General features: G+C 42.3%; 1 protein-coding gene across 1 annotated transcript in view; it reads left to right on the top strand.

Annotated features, from left to right (window-relative positions):
* LOC146866022 (transmembrane channel-like protein 2-B) overlaps positions 1-4,684 on the top strand; it is a 704,484-nt gene extending 699,800 nt beyond the window's left edge. Inside the window, exon 21 of the mRNA XM_085633032.1 lies at positions 4,451-4,684. Within this exon, the coding sequence (XP_085489158.1) occupies positions 4,451-4,684 (234 nt within the window). The remainder of the gene's footprint in view (positions 1-4,450) is intronic.
* The last annotated feature ends 12,886 nt before the right edge of the window (positions 4,685-17,570 follow it).

The raw sequence follows: 17,570 nt of genomic DNA on the forward strand, positions 1-17,570 counted from the left end.
TGGTGTCCCTCTCAACGCGGAGTTCGCAGGATAGAGAGGCAAATAGCGGAGTCCCAGCTGGCGGAGCTTTGCTTTCACTTGCAGGAATGAGTTCCTCCTCCTTTGGGCAAGGATCCTGTAGTCTGGGAACAAGAACACCTTGAAAAAGGCTGAGGGTTTGCCATTATAAATGTGTTGTATGAGTCTTTTTCCAAAATCGGTCCTGGCCTTGTCCTTCAACTTTTCCTGGAAGGCCAATGATCTGGATATTTTTTCTATGAAAGCTGCCCTCCCCACCCTCAGTACGCTCCCGTAGTTGGGCCATGGCATATGTCAGTTCCTCCAATAAGATCTTCATGTCATCGATGGCTGGGTCCATCTGTGCTACTTTTGTCTCCGCAGTGGTCAACCTATCTGATAGTTTTCTATGATTTATTCCGAGGAGGCCCATGCCAATTGAAAATCTAAACTGATGGTGAAGTTTGATTTTAAATTGCAGTTCTGAAAATGCCACTTTTAGGAAGGGAGCTGATAGAATTAAATGTAACTTTCTATGGGCAAGCTAAAGTATGGGACAGGTGCCCTTGTTAATCATCAGTTAATACAACCTCTTGTTATTGCCTGAAGTTAAAAGTCCCAAAAAAAGTGAAAAATGTTATATTTGTCTCTTTTTTCTGTGTTTATGAACAGTTCAAGACTGGTTGAAAGGTTATCACTGTGTTTGGGAACGTTTTGCGATATGGGTTTTAAATGTGGGAAGCACTTAACTTTGAATAGGTTTAGACATTGTAAACAACTTTTTGTGAATGTTTCGCATTCAGGTTTGATTTGATCAAGGGCCCAATGGTCCAGGAAAGCTTTGGTATATGTGATCCAATGTGTATAGTATAAGGAATGTTTATAAAAGAATTAAGATAGTTTGTTAAATAAAAAGATCAAGGTTCAAGGAAATTGAAATCCTGGTCCTTAAAGAACAAAGTTGTTAATAATTACAAACAAGGCAATACAAGGTGTTCTCATTATAGACGCAGTCTAGCCTTAGGTTGAGTTATAGATCCAACCCTTTATAATTTAAAAGATTTTTAGAAAGTTGGCACTTTCTTTAGCTATTTGGTGTCTGCACTCTGTCTCTGATCAATTGTCTGGGGTGGGTAACAGTTGGGCTTTGTGTATTCCTTCTAGACAGCCACATGCAATGGGAGTTTAGGTGTGACTTGATAGGCCATCTTGGCAGGATGAGAGAGAGAAGCTGGACTCAGCTTCACTTACATGTGTCCCTACACAATGGGCTGTATACCCCCCTGTTGGGAAGGGAGGACCTCTGTACACTTCAAAGGCGTGTCTTTGAAGTCTCACCCTCTTCAAAGGGACAACTGGGTAAAAGTATTGGACTTCAAACTCCACCTTTTCAGTACACTTCTGGACCTGTGAGTACTCTGCCAAGAAGGAGGAATGCTGCTCTTCTGGAGGACTGCCACTTTGGTGGACTGATGCTATGCTGGACTCCTGTCTTACTGTGCTGCCCTGCTGCCTGCTGTTCCCCTATGTGGGTTAGAAGGACTGAACCTGTATCACTTAAACCCAGAGTCACTCCAAGGGTTAGCTGGCTGGCCTCCTGATCTGAAGTCAAAATGACATAAAAGACTTCCAACCACCCTGCTTCTGCACCTGGGCTCTGCCTTCTGTAAGTCTGCCCTGCCAAGTGGTGCCACCCCAGTCCTGGACCCTTGGAATTGGGCCTAAAGTGCTTGCACCAGTGGAACTGATGCATCTGCTGATGCATTAATTCATTAGCGCTGCAGTTTGGATCAAGACTGATGCATCACTTCTGCTGCATGGATCAGAACCAGTGCATCGCCTGTGCTACGCGGATCACCACCAACAAATCGCCACGGCTGTGTGGATCGGACCCTACGCATCACCCTAGGAACCACCACTGAGCAACGCACTTCATGATGCAAGGTCCTCGCATCTCCATCGATGGCAGTGTCGACGACTATCCTGAAGCCTCTGCATCAGAGCTCAACCACCATTGGAGATGAGGCATCACTGCTGCTGCACGGATCAGGACCAGCACATTGTCGCCACTGCACGGATCTGCACCAACGCATCGCTTCGACTCTGCCATGCATCCTCGATGCCGACGCATCCAGGACTAAAGTACTTTTGTTCAGAGGACCTCACTGGTTCAATGTATCTGGCCCACGCTCCATTGCTGTCAGCCTGAACTTTTGACTCTGTCCCGGTCCGGTGCAATCAGATATCCGAAATAGCACTTTTTGCTTCTAGGTGCTATTTTCACCTAGAAACGTTGAAAATCAAATCTCAAGTTCTACTTATTGAATTGTTGTCGTTTTGGTCTTGTTTTATTTATTAATTAAGATTTATTTTCCTAACATGTTGTGGAATCTTTTTGTGTGGTGGTTTAACTGTTTTACTGTTTGAGCGTTGCACAAATGCTTTACAAATTACCTCTAACTTAAGCCTGACTGCTCTGTGACAACCTACCACAGGGTGAGCACAGGTTAATTTAGGGTTTGCCTGCTTCTTACTCTGACTAGGATTGTAGTTGCTGCTTTACTAGGACTCATGCCCCAGTAAACCTACTACCCAGTTTCTAACAGTTACCCTTCTGGTGGAGCACATTCTGGGCTTTGGCTTTTACCTGATGTCCTATGCTTATGAAGTGCAAAACGTTGGTCTCCTTTGTGGACAGTTATCCAAAGGTGCCTGCTGGATGAGTGTAAATTAATTGAAGCTGAACAGTGAAAATACAGAACTGTTTTTTTGGGTGGTGCTTCTATCACCTGGTCCTCCTCTTGGTTGTGGCCAGAACTGGTTAAAGTTCTCATTTCCAAAGAATTAGTAAAAACACTTATGAGTATACCTAGTTGTCTCTTTGTTTTAAAAAAACAAACAAATCAAGATGATTACTTCAACGTGTTTTCACTATCTGAAGATGGTCTGGAAAGTTCATCTGCTTCCTCCTGGATTCCGTCACTCAGTCATTCAGGCAGTTCTTATGTCACGTACTGACTATGGCAACTCCCTTGAACTAGGACTTTATCTGGGACTTCCACAAAGTTCTCTGCAACATCTTCAAATTATTCAGAATTTTGAAAGCAAGACTGGTACTCAGTCTTGCTCCTCAGTCCTATGTAGCATCTCATCTTCGAAATTTGCAGGAGTAATCTGTAAGGCAACACCTGCACTTTGAACCCTCTGTATTGTTCATCGTACCTCTTACAGCCTTGACTCAGCCTTTAGTCAATCTAGGATTATTTATTATACACCTAGGAAGAAATCACCTGTTGGGAGATGCTTTACTGCTCACCGTCCCCCACATTTATTGTTCTAGATCACTGGAAGAGCTTTTTCCTACTTAGCATTCAGACTGCTAAGTTCTTTGTTCAAGTCTCTCTGCTCAAGATCCAACCCTTTTTAAGTTCTGTGACTTGAGTGCAGAGCCAAGTGCATGTTTTTTGAGTTTGTGGCGTCTCAAGAGAGTCAATCTCTGCTCACAGTTTCTGATCAATGCTCTCTGCATTTCAAGCATCAACGTTGAGAAAGTCCTATAATATGTATGAGCTTTAGATACTTCAGATATCAAAAAACAGGTATGTGGCTCTGCCCTTAGCCAGCACAGCCTTAGGGAACGTATCATAGTGAGCTTTTCAGGCGCAGTACAGGGTGAATACCTGTTTTATGCTCTTTTTCAGATATAGTACAGGTCAGAAACAGTGAGCGAGAATTTACACTCTCTCTGTTTCTGAGATGTGTTGTCTGAATATAAATCACTAACTTGGAGAAACATCTGGTTAAATTAATTCACCGTTCGCCTTGCAGACGCATAAAAAGCTATCAACTATGCACTGCTCCACCAAAGCCCACCATAAGACGACCCCTGGATAGTATGTGTGCTGTAGACTGCCCTATCTTTGCAGAAATAAACACACATCCTTCATTCTATGCTTGGACACAAGTTCATCAAACAGCCCATGTGTTTGGCTCATCGTTTGCCTTTCATTTTCAGATGTTTTAACAAACATTGTCCTAAGAGCAGCTGCATTCTGTGCTAATCCTTTGAGGTATCACTGATCAAACTAGCTTTTTTCAGCCCAATACTTATTTGGCAGAAATTGTCAGTAAGCTGAACTTTTTGGCTGGGAATAACATAAACTAGAAACTAAATGCATAATGCATAAAATTGTAGGATTATGATTGAGCAGTACAAAGAAATCCCAAAGAGTGTAAAAGGTTCTTAACAGTGTCTTGTATTAAATTTTTATCATGTTGCAAGCTATCTCATCACATAACTGACAAAATGAGAACACTCCTCGTGCCTAATTTGTTTGGCTAGAGCACAATGCTTTTTTCAGTATACTGTGAAGCATGTGTATTTCTTTGCAGAGCTTATCTATAAAATATGTATGTAAACTGTAAATTCTGTTTTATTTCAGAGGAGGTCAAGCCAGACCCTTCAAAGAAAAGTAAAGAAGTATCTAAAGAAAAAAACCAAGCAAAGAACAGCACGGCTGCCACCAGCCCTGCAAAAGGAGCCCCAGCGGCACAGCCAGCACCACGCCTAGCAGTAACAAGTCCACCTGGCCCTAGACCAGGAGCCTTACCGCCAGGACACCCCAGGCCTGGGTTGCAGCCAAGGGGGCCCCCTCCTGGAACAGGGAGAGGTCAGCCAAGACATTGAAGAGCTGCAGCCTTGGCTTGATGTACTGCAGTACTTCTTACTCTTTCTACCCTGTTGTTTAAGACAACATTTTTAAAATAAATGTTAATAATTAGAATTTAATAAAATGTTTGTTCTCTGTTAGCCAGAATGATAGACTGTTTGAATGTACTTAGGTCCATGGTAGCAAAAATGGTCATGTTAAAGCACGTTTCTGTATGCTAACTGTGGTGGATAATGAGCTTTATGAAGTTGGCACATCTGAAGCCATATGCACACTTCTGCACCTTGAGAATTGATGTATCTTAATATATTGTGTGCCTACCTTTGTAGTATACATTGTAAAAGCAGCAGTGTGTATCACTGAAGTGGTCTATTGTTGAAAAATGAGGCATTAGTTGTGAGGCCTGCACAAATAATGGGCCAACATTTGTCCTTCACTGGGAACAACCACCCCATTGTAGCGCTTAACTCTCAGAGGGTAGCGTTGCAGAGCAGTCTAAGGCATACTCAAGGGAGGTGGTGTGGGCTAATAATCGACAGTTACAGGTACTCTGAAATAACACTCAATAATTGATTGTCTAGTCAGTACTTTTCTTTATAAAATGATAGAGTACATTTATCACACACACACTACTCAATACTATGTATCAATTTACAAATATACATAAGCTGTTGGAAATACTTCTTGACATTGCATAACATTCTCACCTCTCCCGCAGGGAGGGGTCTAGTGCCACCCCTCACATGTATGAGCATCATCTTGCCCCCAAATGCAGTGGGTTGATCATAACCTGGATCGAGGGCCCTTCCCACTGGCACTACCCCAGAGGCAGCTCACCCCATTATTTCAACAAACATTTCAAATGGGAACACCTGCCATAGTGACACATAACATAACCCGGATTGAGCATCTCATAGTGACCATACAGTATACACACTTAAGTCTCAGTGGCTGACAGTCAGGTTATACAACTAACGCAGTAGCAAGAAGACATGTCTAGGAATCCCTTAAAATAACAGGTACTTATCCTATCTGATAACAGGTGTAATGCAAGTCAAACACAGCCCCTAAAGGCATCACATCTAGTATCACATGATTATGCAATTACAACCAGGCACCCTGGCAGGAATGCCTAGCAACATATTTCCAAACTACTTATCATTTCACATATTGCATGTTACGTCCAGTCATCAAAAGGAACAGCGTTACACAAAAACACCACAAGTGCAATTACACCTTTAAACCCCTAGAAGATGTCTCCATGAAGACAATCCATATTCAGACGTTCACACATCAGTGTAGTCCTAACCATCAGCTCCCAGCTGAAGAACAACAACTCCAGCATTAGGTAGGCTTTAAAAACATGAATAACCCATGAGGGGTTCTTTCCTTTCAGTCCCCCTGAGACTGAGGATGGGGACTTTCCACTTTCATGCTGGGGGAGTCTGATCCTGCATCTCTCCCTGCACCTCTACAAACAAATGGTGGTGGTCCCATCCTCCTGGGGCCACTACACACTGAAATACAAGCTGTTTTTCCAGTAGGCATCACCATGCTCTGCAAGGCATTATGGGGCGCTTAGCGTGTAAATATCTGAGCATTGGCTCACCCACTGCTCTGGGGAGAGCTGTGCTGCCTACAGTGGTGGCCTCTCGCCACTTCACTACTTCTCGAGTACCCGGGCACCGGCGTGTAGGTGAGTTGGAGAGCAGCTCAGGGAGCCCACCCCTCGCTGCTCTCGGTGGCTCCCCAACTGGCCAGCTCCCTTATGTGCTTCTGCGGCAGCCAGCTCTTCATTCTGGTCTGCCCGGTCTTGCAGGCAGACTCGGATGCTGCAGACGGTCAGGCAGGGCCTTGGGGGAGTGGGATGGCACTCCCCCTCCTTGCTCTTGCTGCGGGGAGTGCAGTGGCACTCCCACCTCCCTTCTGCTGACACGGGGTCCTGAGAAAGGGTCCTGGGCCCCACCCACCATCAAGGCGAGCGCAACGCCACTACCCGACTTCTTCTTCTGTGGGGCCCGAAGCTGGGGGTCCCGGAGTCCTGGAGCCTCTTCACTTGGGGCACGACGGCTGTTCATCAGGCCCAAGGTAGGCTCCTTGGCCCTTGGGGGCCATTTCACAAGGAGCACGAAAGCGCTCCCCAACTTTACTTCGTGGGGATCCAGGTTTGAGAGCCTGGAGCCCGTAGGCACCTTCACGGGGGCGCAATGGCGCTCCCCGGCATCGCCTTCTTCTGGGGGCAGCCTCCGGGACCTGACCTACCCCAGGGGCAAATCGAAGACCGGTGGCGGGTCCCCAAGCACTTCGTCATCCGTCCCAGAAAAGGTCAAACTTTGCTTACTTTCTGGGGGACATATCTAAGCCCTATGCAGCCGATTTTGATAATCTTGCTCCTGGTGGCCAGCCCCAGCCATCTGGAGCACTTTTCACCACCCCCTGGCCTCCAAGAGGGTGACTCAGCAAGGAGGTGTCTTCACTGGCTCCCTGCATCAGCCTTTCACCTGGCTCTCCTTTTGGGCCTATCTTCTCCTTGCGCAGAGACCCAGGCTTCCTCTTACTGGCCCAGGACTCCCTCAAATTCGCAATCCAGAGTCCTGGGAAGTGAGGGGGTTCCTTCCTCCAACTGCCCATGGTGCCAGGTTCCAGCACCAGTCTTCCGCAGCAGGACCACACTTCAGAGAGAGCTCCTCTTCCTGTGCAAGACCTTTTAATAGAAATTGGATGGGGCTGGTAGGAAGGCACTTGTCCTTATCCTGCAGCAACACATTTCCTCTCTGCCCCTGCTCCCTCCTTCCTGCACAGGCCTCTGGGATGCTTCAAGATGGCTTCATCCAGGGGTCTCATGCCACATGGTCTCTCAAAAGCCCCCTTGCTAACTTCATGGCCCGGGCCACGGAGCAGGCCTGGTGCCTAGCATCAGGTGACAGCTGCTGATTGATACCCTGCATCTTCACCCCATCTCTCCCTCCTGAAGAGAAGACCTTCGCTCTTGGGAATGTTTGCAGTGAAGGGCTAGGCTTCTGATGCTACAGCTTGGGGAGGAAGGTAATTAATTCAGCCTGGCAGGGTCACACCCGGCCGGGCTCTGGTTATGAGCTGACTCAGAGGAATATGACATTTCTGGATGACCCATAACCAGAATGGATATGGCTTTGGACTCGGCAGAATTATTCTTTTTACACAACTTGTAGTGTACTTTGGTGTGTGTCTGGAGTTTGTAGGCCCTAGGGAACTGAAACTACCCCATATGTTCTCTGTCTCCATAGGAGAATAATGAAGTATTCCTACAGAGACACAGTAAAGAACGCTGACTTTCCCTTACATGTGTCTCTCCATATCATAAAGCCTATTCCATGTCACCACCCAACTCTGCATAATCCCTGCCACATCATTCTATCTGTACCAGCTCCTGGTCTGCGCAAAACAGGAATCTCCCCTGCTCAGCCCTTACACGGGTGCATACACGTGTGCACACATGTCTACGTGTAATCAGTCTGGTGCGCCTTAACCTGGCTGCAGCACAGCATCCTTAGCTCACAAGGAGGACACCGGTGAAATCCACATGCAGTACATTTTATCACAAGTTCACTCTGGGTGAGTCCCAGCTTATGAGACTCTCTCACGGTAAAAGCACAACAATCAGGTGTTCAAAAAGCGAAAAATATAGGAGACTCAGATGGTCAGACCACCTTCTCATATCTATTTTAATGGTCAGAATATTATAAGAGGATAGTATACTTCTTAGAAAACAGTGTAATTATAAGTATAATGTAATAAACTGGAATAACAGACCAGAATATGGAAAGGAGCAATAAGAGTAGCAGAAAAAGAAAATAAATAATTATATGACTGTGTCATATTCAAAATTACATATAGACAATTTAAGTGCTTAGAAGTGAGAAAAGCATAAATGAACGGCAACATATTAAGAATAATATTATATATTCCATATTAACATGACAACAGTAAGAAATCAAGGATGTTTGAGTACCTCTTCTATCTTTGGGCTATGCAAATTGCTAATTTTACAGAAAGATCTAGGAAAATTATCACTAGTGACCAGAGAGTGCCTCTTTTGATAGCAACAGACAGAGGATTGACAGGCACTTTATCAAGTCTATGATTATAACAAACTCTATACCACTAGGACTGAAAAGATATGTTGGAAGAGTCTTTCCATGATTTAGTTATTTGCTGAAAGGCCACTGCAAGTAGTAAATCTAAAATATCAAACGTTATTGAACAGGAGCCTCAACCATTGGATATACAGCTTAGAAATTATTTTTTAAAATTAATGGGTACTTTAGAGTGAAAAATTGAATTTATTCATCTCCAAACCTTTATCCAAAATTTATAAGTGGAAGGATAGTCAAACAAAATATGCTTTAGGTCAGAAGAAGTGACTTTACATGACCAACCATAAATAGGATGATTCAACGTAATTTTATGTAGAGTAATTTGAGTGATCAGGAGTCTGTTATAATTAAAAGCTAAAGTTTGAGTTTTATTAGCTACCCTGGAGGAGTTAAGTTTCTTAAGCCAAATTTATTCCATAAAAAATTGTAAAAGTGATATTTAAATCTTTTTCACATTGCAATTCAACATATGTCTTATCTTGGTTATCTGGAAGGAGGAGAGACTTCTGTACGACCCAAGTGACTTAGGTAGTGGAAATAATAGTGATGTAAGTACCACCATACCATGGCGGACCTGTGGGCTTTAAGTTTTCTTTGAAGTAAGACACGTAAAAGAAGAATGTTTCCAGAGAAAATAAAAATGCCCCTCAAGCATTGGGAGACTTTTCTGAGTGCTTTGGAGACATTTGTGAACTGTTCGGGTCCATTACAGCTATTTAAAGAAAAAGCAACAGTAGACATGGGATGCTGGCACAATTATAAATACAGCAGCTGAGCAGTGGCACCTCTGCTGTTAGGAAAAACACAATCTGCAATCTGCCCTCTACTACACTTTAAAGGAGGCTGGGGATGCAAGACGTGGTCAAATAGAATAGCCCGAAGAATAGGAAGATATCATATTAACTTCCACTTCTAAACCAGACTTTGCTGTCAAAGAAATGTGCATTTGTTTAAAATTCAAGAGTGGACCTAATATAATCTAATTGCATAGTGTATACAACCTACATATTTTTTTTGTTTATGAATCTCTGTAATTGTTAATTCATTTTATGACTTGGTGAACTGACTAAGATAGTCATAGGCGTTCTGTGAAATCTATGAACCTACTGGAAGGCTAAAATATTCATGGATACCCAGGTAAAATGGTAAATGATTGCCAGCTCTCAAACTTAAGGGGAACTTTGGAATTTTAGACTACTACTGCAGACAACCATAACATGGAGAAAAAACATTCAAAAGAAGGACATATCAGTCTTCAATCTCTCTGCAGTCAATAAAAGGCAAACATTCATGGGCCACATTACAATACCTCTGAGAATCCTGATTTGGTCACAAACAGAAGTTGAAGCCTGAACTGGCAGAACCGATAAAGATAATTCGTAGGAAACATTTGTTTAATGCCTCATATTCAATAGAAAAAAAATAATTTAATGACAGTGTATTATTACAAGTAGCCTCACAACAGAAAACAGAGCATTATTAGGCAGCTGGAAAGTCTTTTGTGGAGAGAAAACAGGATAGATTTTGAGGTTCAGTTATTAGTCATACAAACCAAAGAAAAGATGAGCGCTTCAAGTTCATCCTCTGTTAGATCTGGTCAAGTCTGAACAGCAGCACCCTGTGCCACAGTCGGAAGCAGATAAGTCGAAAGGTTATTTATTCTACGCAACTTTACCAGCCGGCAAAGTACAGTATTCGAGGTTGCAGTTGGATATAGTTCATGTCTTTTAAGTCTATTCCATCCAGTATGGATGGTGTCGTGTAGTTCCTAGGACCCCCCAGGACCTGCTCGTTTTGGATGACTTAAACTGAGGGCTTGGTGTACAGACAGACTCTGGACACTCCCACAGTATGAGTCAGCCGTTAGACCAGCTAGCTCTACGGTGCCACTACCACTCCCCTGTATTCTACACTGGTCGATGTAGTTTCTAGCAAACACTGAACATGAAAACCCTGATTTCTCAGGTATGTTGGAAAACAATATGGTATCTTTCGCTCAGTCACTCGTGCTTACTTTTCTCAGAATAGACAGAATGAAGATTGGAATGGTTTCAATAATTATTTATTGGTCAAGCGTCAGTCTAGTGTGAAACATATTCGCTGCGACAATCAAAAGATCGGTGCAGACAAATGTAATCGTTAGCACCAATATCATAAATAGCACATACATTTCTACCATAGTGCCAATAAGATGAATAAAAGCAGATTTTATAAAACAATAGCATTGGTGTACTCCTACGATGCGTAGCCTACCTAAATGTACCTAGCCTACATATGTAGGTGAAGCATGTATATGTAAGTGCTAGGACATATCCAAATGAAGCCAAGAATCCCCCGGGAAAGAGCTAACCCCTCACATGATGGTTCTGAATGAAGGACCCCGTCTCTGCATTGAGGATGGCACCCCACCAGGGAGGTCAGATCTCTGCCTGTTGAAGGATCAGCCTGCAGAGTCTCGGTCAATCCTGGAAGGAATTCTCCTCTCTATCTGTAAGGCCCTTTTATACTAGAGTTTCTTCTAGAATCAATATGTTTTGAAAACATTATCTAATTCTCTGCTAATCCCTTTCTAAACAAACATGATCATGTACAGCTGGCTGCTGGGCATGGATGAAAAAAAGTGGTGACCCATATACAGAATAAATCTGCCTTGCCTGGAGGCATGTTTATGTACGTCAGGTACAAGGATTAAGATAGGGTATCAAGTGCCTGATGTCAGAGAGACAGAATTAAGCTGCTTGGTAAAAGGTCACCTGTGTAGGACCATTATGTCGTGTGGATGGGACAAAATGTATGTGATTGATATGTACATGATGGGACTATCCTAAAGGACATGACAATGGAAAGGGGCATAGAAAAGACAATAGGGATCAAAAGTCTTTCCGACAGCATGCCAGGCAGGAAAGGAAAATGACAGCCAGCCCCCGACTCCTAGTCCAATAGGGCAATTATACTCCCAAATGTTCCAGGTTTACACCCCTTAATGAAGCAAATCCATCAGTCCATAGGGTTCTCATTGGTCACTCATAGTGGGATGTTGTGGGGTGATCAGTGAATCACACAAATCCTGAAGAATTAAGTAATCCTTTTGCAAATTTCATTGGGATTCATTAAGTTCATTTGTATTCCCATTTCGTCATTTCTACGTAAGTGGGAGGAACATTACTTTGCTCATAGTCCTCCCGTTCACAGGCACTTTTCCCTGGGTTTGCATCAGTACAGTTACATTTCTATCGAATACGCTTCTTAGTGAGAAGAGAGTCGTTTGTTACCTAATACAGAAATGAAACTTCACAAAAAAATTCTCATAGGGCTTAGGTGACTGTTTCACATGATTTTACATTAACTCAGAGAAAGAGGAGCATTTGAGGCCTACATGAAAGTTTGATGACTCACTACCATTTAACTTCATTATAAATGTTATGTTATGTTATGTTATATGGCACTTATAAGGAGTGTTCTGGCGCTGAAACAAAGACCACGCAACAACTAACAGAAAGAATCATCATTCATTTTCGATACTCTCCATTATAGCAGATATAGTTTCTTTCAGGTACTACATATCAATATTAGGCACTACCAAAAATGGTATTAGCATTGTTTGTAGGTAATCATTTTCAAAGCAAATTATTAACGTGTCACTCATAATACATGTACGTTTGTGTAAACGCCACAGGAGCTTAGATTTGCACTATGTCAAAATTCTCTAAATATAAGCAATTTCGCATTTTAAGAAATTCATTAATCTTGTATATATTTCACGATACACATTGTGAATGTTATTATCACAAAACTCTCTATGGTAACAATATTTTATTTTCTCACAACATGTAAATACCTTGATGCATATTTCTCATTGTCTCTTTTATTTGGTTTACATTTTCGTGTCATTATTTTAAAACCTTCCGCATGCTTTTACAATGCAGCGAATATTCTCACGTTTATTTTCGACTTACTAGGTTAACATATTTTCATTAAGAAATATTTGTCTTAATGATCTTTTACAGGTGAGAATTGCTAATGGTGGACGTCAGATAATATCCATGCTCCATCACTAGTGTCATAAAAATATTAGATTCTTACTATATCTAGTAAAATCAAAGGAACATTTATAGCTTAGTAAAGTAAGAAAAGTTGCATTTCTATGCCCATACTCCCAGAGTTAGGTCTTCTTCGATATCGCTGAGGATTTGACATGTTCACAACTTCAGTAAAAAATGTGACAAAAATACTTCTTACACGTAATACTCTCGTAGATTACAAAGTCTTCCATTTTTCAATCTGAACTACCTCCCCTAAATGCCAACAATTGCCATTATTTTGGATTCTGGGGAAAACTGCATGTTGGTTGGAATTAAAATGCTATCCAGTTCAGAATGTACACATAAAGGATGATTTTGTTACTACAGCATTCAGCGCTTCAAGGCCCTCCCGGGTAAAGCAGTCACGGTTTACAAATCCTGATCGATTGACTGATTAAAGTGAAATTAACTCTGCAGCTTGAAGAAAATACTTATTGATAAATCTATGCAGAGCAAAGGGAAAAATGCATATGCTATCAGGCTTATCCAACAGGTTGCAATCCAGACAAAAACATCAAGATCCGTGGCATTGATATAACATGGGGGATGGCTTACCAGTATTAAAGTTGCATGCAAAGATGATAATGACTTGACTTCGCAGCCTTGGTATAGTACTGGAATATCATGTTTTAAATGCTGTGCTGCAAAATATCATAGCAAAAATATCACCAGCCTTGATTCATCTGAAAGACAATCCCTTTTGTGTCTTTGTTTTTAGTAAGCTTTTTCACTTTAAATTACAAACTGTGTTCACAACTGTAACCTATGAAAAAGGCTGCTCACTTCATGTAAGCTACACCAAGGGAGCTGCTGGTAGGTACTCACTGTGTCATCATTGGCACTTTCCAGATACAGAAGGAAACGTACCCAAACTCCCAATTATGTGTCGTTTAAAGAAAAAGGTGTATCAAAATAAAGTGATATCAAACCAAGAATTGAGGTGCTTTCTTGACTCACCTCACTTTTTTAGACCTTCTTAATTGTCAAAGTTCTGTGGGTTTCCGGCCTGCTATGATTGGTTTTAAATACTAAAGATGACACATATAGGGGTTATATGACTAGATAGCAAACCCTGTGCCACCAAGAAAAGAAATGGTGCGACTTTCCATTACAAATTTAAAAAATGTACTTGTAATCTGTAACCAGGTCTTTGTATATTGAACTCTGCATTGTTGTATGCCTGACTGTGCCAGTGTATGCATAGGTGTATGCCTGGCTGTGTCAGTATGCATCAGTGTATACCTGGCTATGTCAGTATATGTGTCAGTATCTGCCTGAGTGTGTGAGCATATGCATTAGTGTGTGACTGGGTGTGTTAGTATATGGATGAGTGTGTGCATGGCTGTGTCGGTGAGTGTATGCATTGATGTGTGCCTGGGTTTGTTAGTGTATGCATGAGTGTGTGCCTGGGTGTCTTATTGTGGGCATTAGTGTATGAATGGGTGTGTCAGTGTCTACAATGTTGCTTAGAACAACAGTCCCCTGCACACGCTAACAGTGTATCAATTATATCAATAACAGTGTGACAAAAGCTTGAGTCTTCGCTGGAACATGCACTTCAGTTTACTAACAGCCTAAGCCTACATGTTTTTCGTCGCACTTACGGTTGTGCGCAGTGACTTCTTCAGGGCTAAGAAACAAACAATAGTACAGAATAGGGAATGAAAGGTATGCAACAATAGCATCCAATGTCAGTTTCATATTGTGACAGACTAACTTTGCACGATAAGCTCGTGTTGCCTACTCGAGCCTGTGGAAACCCATGCTGTCTTAAATGTGTCACCTCGGTTGTTAGGTGACAAACGTGTGTTTTAAGAAAAATTATAATAACACTCTAAGATAAAATAAACTTTTACAGAGTTAAGACATGCTTGTTCCTTGTGAGTCCAGTTGTGACATACGAACCTAAACAGTCAACAGTGACTTTGCTAAAGTGAATTTAACATAATGACCCCCCTTAATTTTGCCTGGTACCCGAAGGGCGTAATAAAAAACAAAATACCTACACTTAATGTGTATCAATTATATCAATAACAGTGTCTGACTTGTTTGTGATGTGATCTCTATCTTACTACTACTGTTGAGTTTGAGCTGAAGTTTTGAAGTCTGCTTCCAGACACTTACGTGCAAGCTTACCTAGAACTACAAGTCCTAATATGGTTGTAATTTCCTCAGCGCTATAGGGTGTCACTTGGGGAGCTCATGTGTTCACTAACCATCTATCATGCTCCTTATACCTGTTCTCCTATCCCCTTGGATTTAGGTTTCTACTGTCACAACCTCTCTTCTTTACTCTGGAACCGATATGCTTACTCTGGCACTGATGTACTTACTGTGTATGTTTAACTATCTAAAGGTGACCCAAAGGATTGTGTTTGTAGATCCTGTGGGCATACAATATGTGTTATTTGGAATTATGATAACTATTATTCTGTACTGTTCTACTTAGACGGTTACAGCACACACTGAACTCGAGAATTTCTTTACCTTGACTCTGCTTTAATGTTACTGTAGAACTCTACTACTAGAGACCCCCTTTTTTCTTAGATTCAAATATTAAATAACCTATTGTTTCAGGTAATTTATATCCAGATGTCCAGATGGATACGTTACTCTAGGGATGGTTCACCCACATTCCGTTTATTACATTTTTCTCCTTTACATTCCTAAACTTGCTTTGGACACACCATTACATGGCGGCATCAGCATTGTTTTCCATTTCAATTCCTTTGTTTTGTATGCACACAGCGATAATCGAAATTATATTTTCAGATCCTCATTGGATGCACACAGCTACAATCGCTTTAATTTGATATGTTCTTTACTCCTTCTCGGGCCTGTTATTTGCTCCTCACTATCGCTGTTATTAATGAGGATGCGGAGATTAGACACTCCAAGATGGCCGACAGTATTTGTTTTATTACTATGCATTAGCTGATTGAGCATAATGCTGATCAATACCGCACGACCCTTGAGCTCTACATCAATACAACTCTGCCGCTAATGAATTGCCCACTTTTAACCTCTATTGCTAAGAAGGGTAGTGAATTTACAGTTCCAAGATGGCCGATGTCTTTGGAGCGGGTACAGTCCTACAAGTGCTTCCGCTCCCAGGCCTATATAAATGCATGTTCTCAAGCGGGCCATTAGTTCTGCAGCATACACACCGGAAGGAGCTCTGTTCATTACAGAGGTAAACGCCCATAACTAACTGAATGTTCTCCTGCAATTAGCGGTTTGGGGGTATCTTTTAAATACTCACCGCAGGAGCTGTCTTCTCGCTTATTCTGACACACTTTCCTTTGATCCTTTTTATTAGGCCTGGGCGAAGCACTACGCTACGCTCGCGTAGTTTGCGAAGTTCGCGCTACTTCGCACTACGCGAACTGCACGTAGCACAGTGCGAACACGCGTAGCGTAGTGTTGCGTAGTGCTGCGGTCATTTTTTGCTTGCTCGCGGTCCTCAACGTCAAGTTGGCGACCGCGAGCAAGCAAAATGACATCCTGGCGAGACTTTTTCCTTGTTCGCGATCGCGAGCATGGAAAATAAACCTCCCGGCGAGATTCCCAACGCGAGAAGGTCAGGTTTCTCATTGCGAGGGGTCGCGTATGCTCGCGACCGCTCGCGATGAGAAACTACCAGTTTGCGTTGAGAAAGCTGCAGCTCGAGTAAAAATCTACTCGAGCAGCAGAAAACTACAGCTCGCACTGTGCAAGATGCCATTTTCAATGATTGCACAGTGCCGGTTGCTTGTCCGCACTGTGCAATCATTGAAAACAACATCTTGCACAGTGCGAACATGTTACTTCGCAGTTCGCGAAGTGCTACGCGTAGCTCGCGTAGTGCGAACTTCACTTTGCGTAGCTTCGCGAAGTGCTACTTCGCGAACTACGCCCACCCTTACTTTTTATTAGGCAAAGGTATTAATACCGGCAAGGTAATGGCTGCCGGTTATTTTCTTTAACATAACATGCATCAAGTGGGTGCAATGTACCACAGCTTTTATTTATTCATGACTGAATAAACTTGCACCATTACTAAGGTTGTTTAAGTAGGTGGGACCTCATTACCATATTCTCAAAGTATATAGAATGTGCCCCTGCCATTTTTCCTTTGGGTGTATTCTTATATGTAATTAGGCCGCTTTCCTAATTTACCCATCCTCAGGGACTACTCATTGGGGAAACACATCCAGGATACATACACTGTGAATAGGAGGGATTATTTCTTGACACAAGATATATGCAGTCTTAACTGTGTGTCTGACATTGGAACCTACGGAAATACAACTGGATTTAAGGTTGGTTTCCCGGTCAGATTTGGTCACCATAGCATGATAAACTTGCTATTACAGGGCTTGTAAACTTAGCATAATTTTTCTTTCTTTTTTACCTATCTCCCTTCCCCTAGGATCTTGACGCATTGAGTATAGGTTTTTTGTTTTTTATTACATACCTTCGGATACCGGGTAACATTAACAGTGTGTTGTTATGTTAAATTCACTTTAGCAAAGTCACTGTTGGCTGTTGAGGTTCATATGTCACAACTGTACTCACAAGGAACAAGCATGCCTTAACTCCAGACTAGTTTATTTTATCTAAGAGTGTTATTATAATTTTTCTTAAATTACACTAATTTGTCACTAAACAACTGAGGTGACACATTTAGGACAGCATGGGTTTCC

This window comes from Triturus cristatus, chromosome 2_1, assembly GCF_964204655.1.
Source record: "Triturus cristatus chromosome 2_1, aTriCri1.1, whole genome shotgun sequence".
NCBI lineage: Eukaryota > Metazoa > Chordata > Amphibia > Caudata > Salamandridae > Triturus > Triturus cristatus.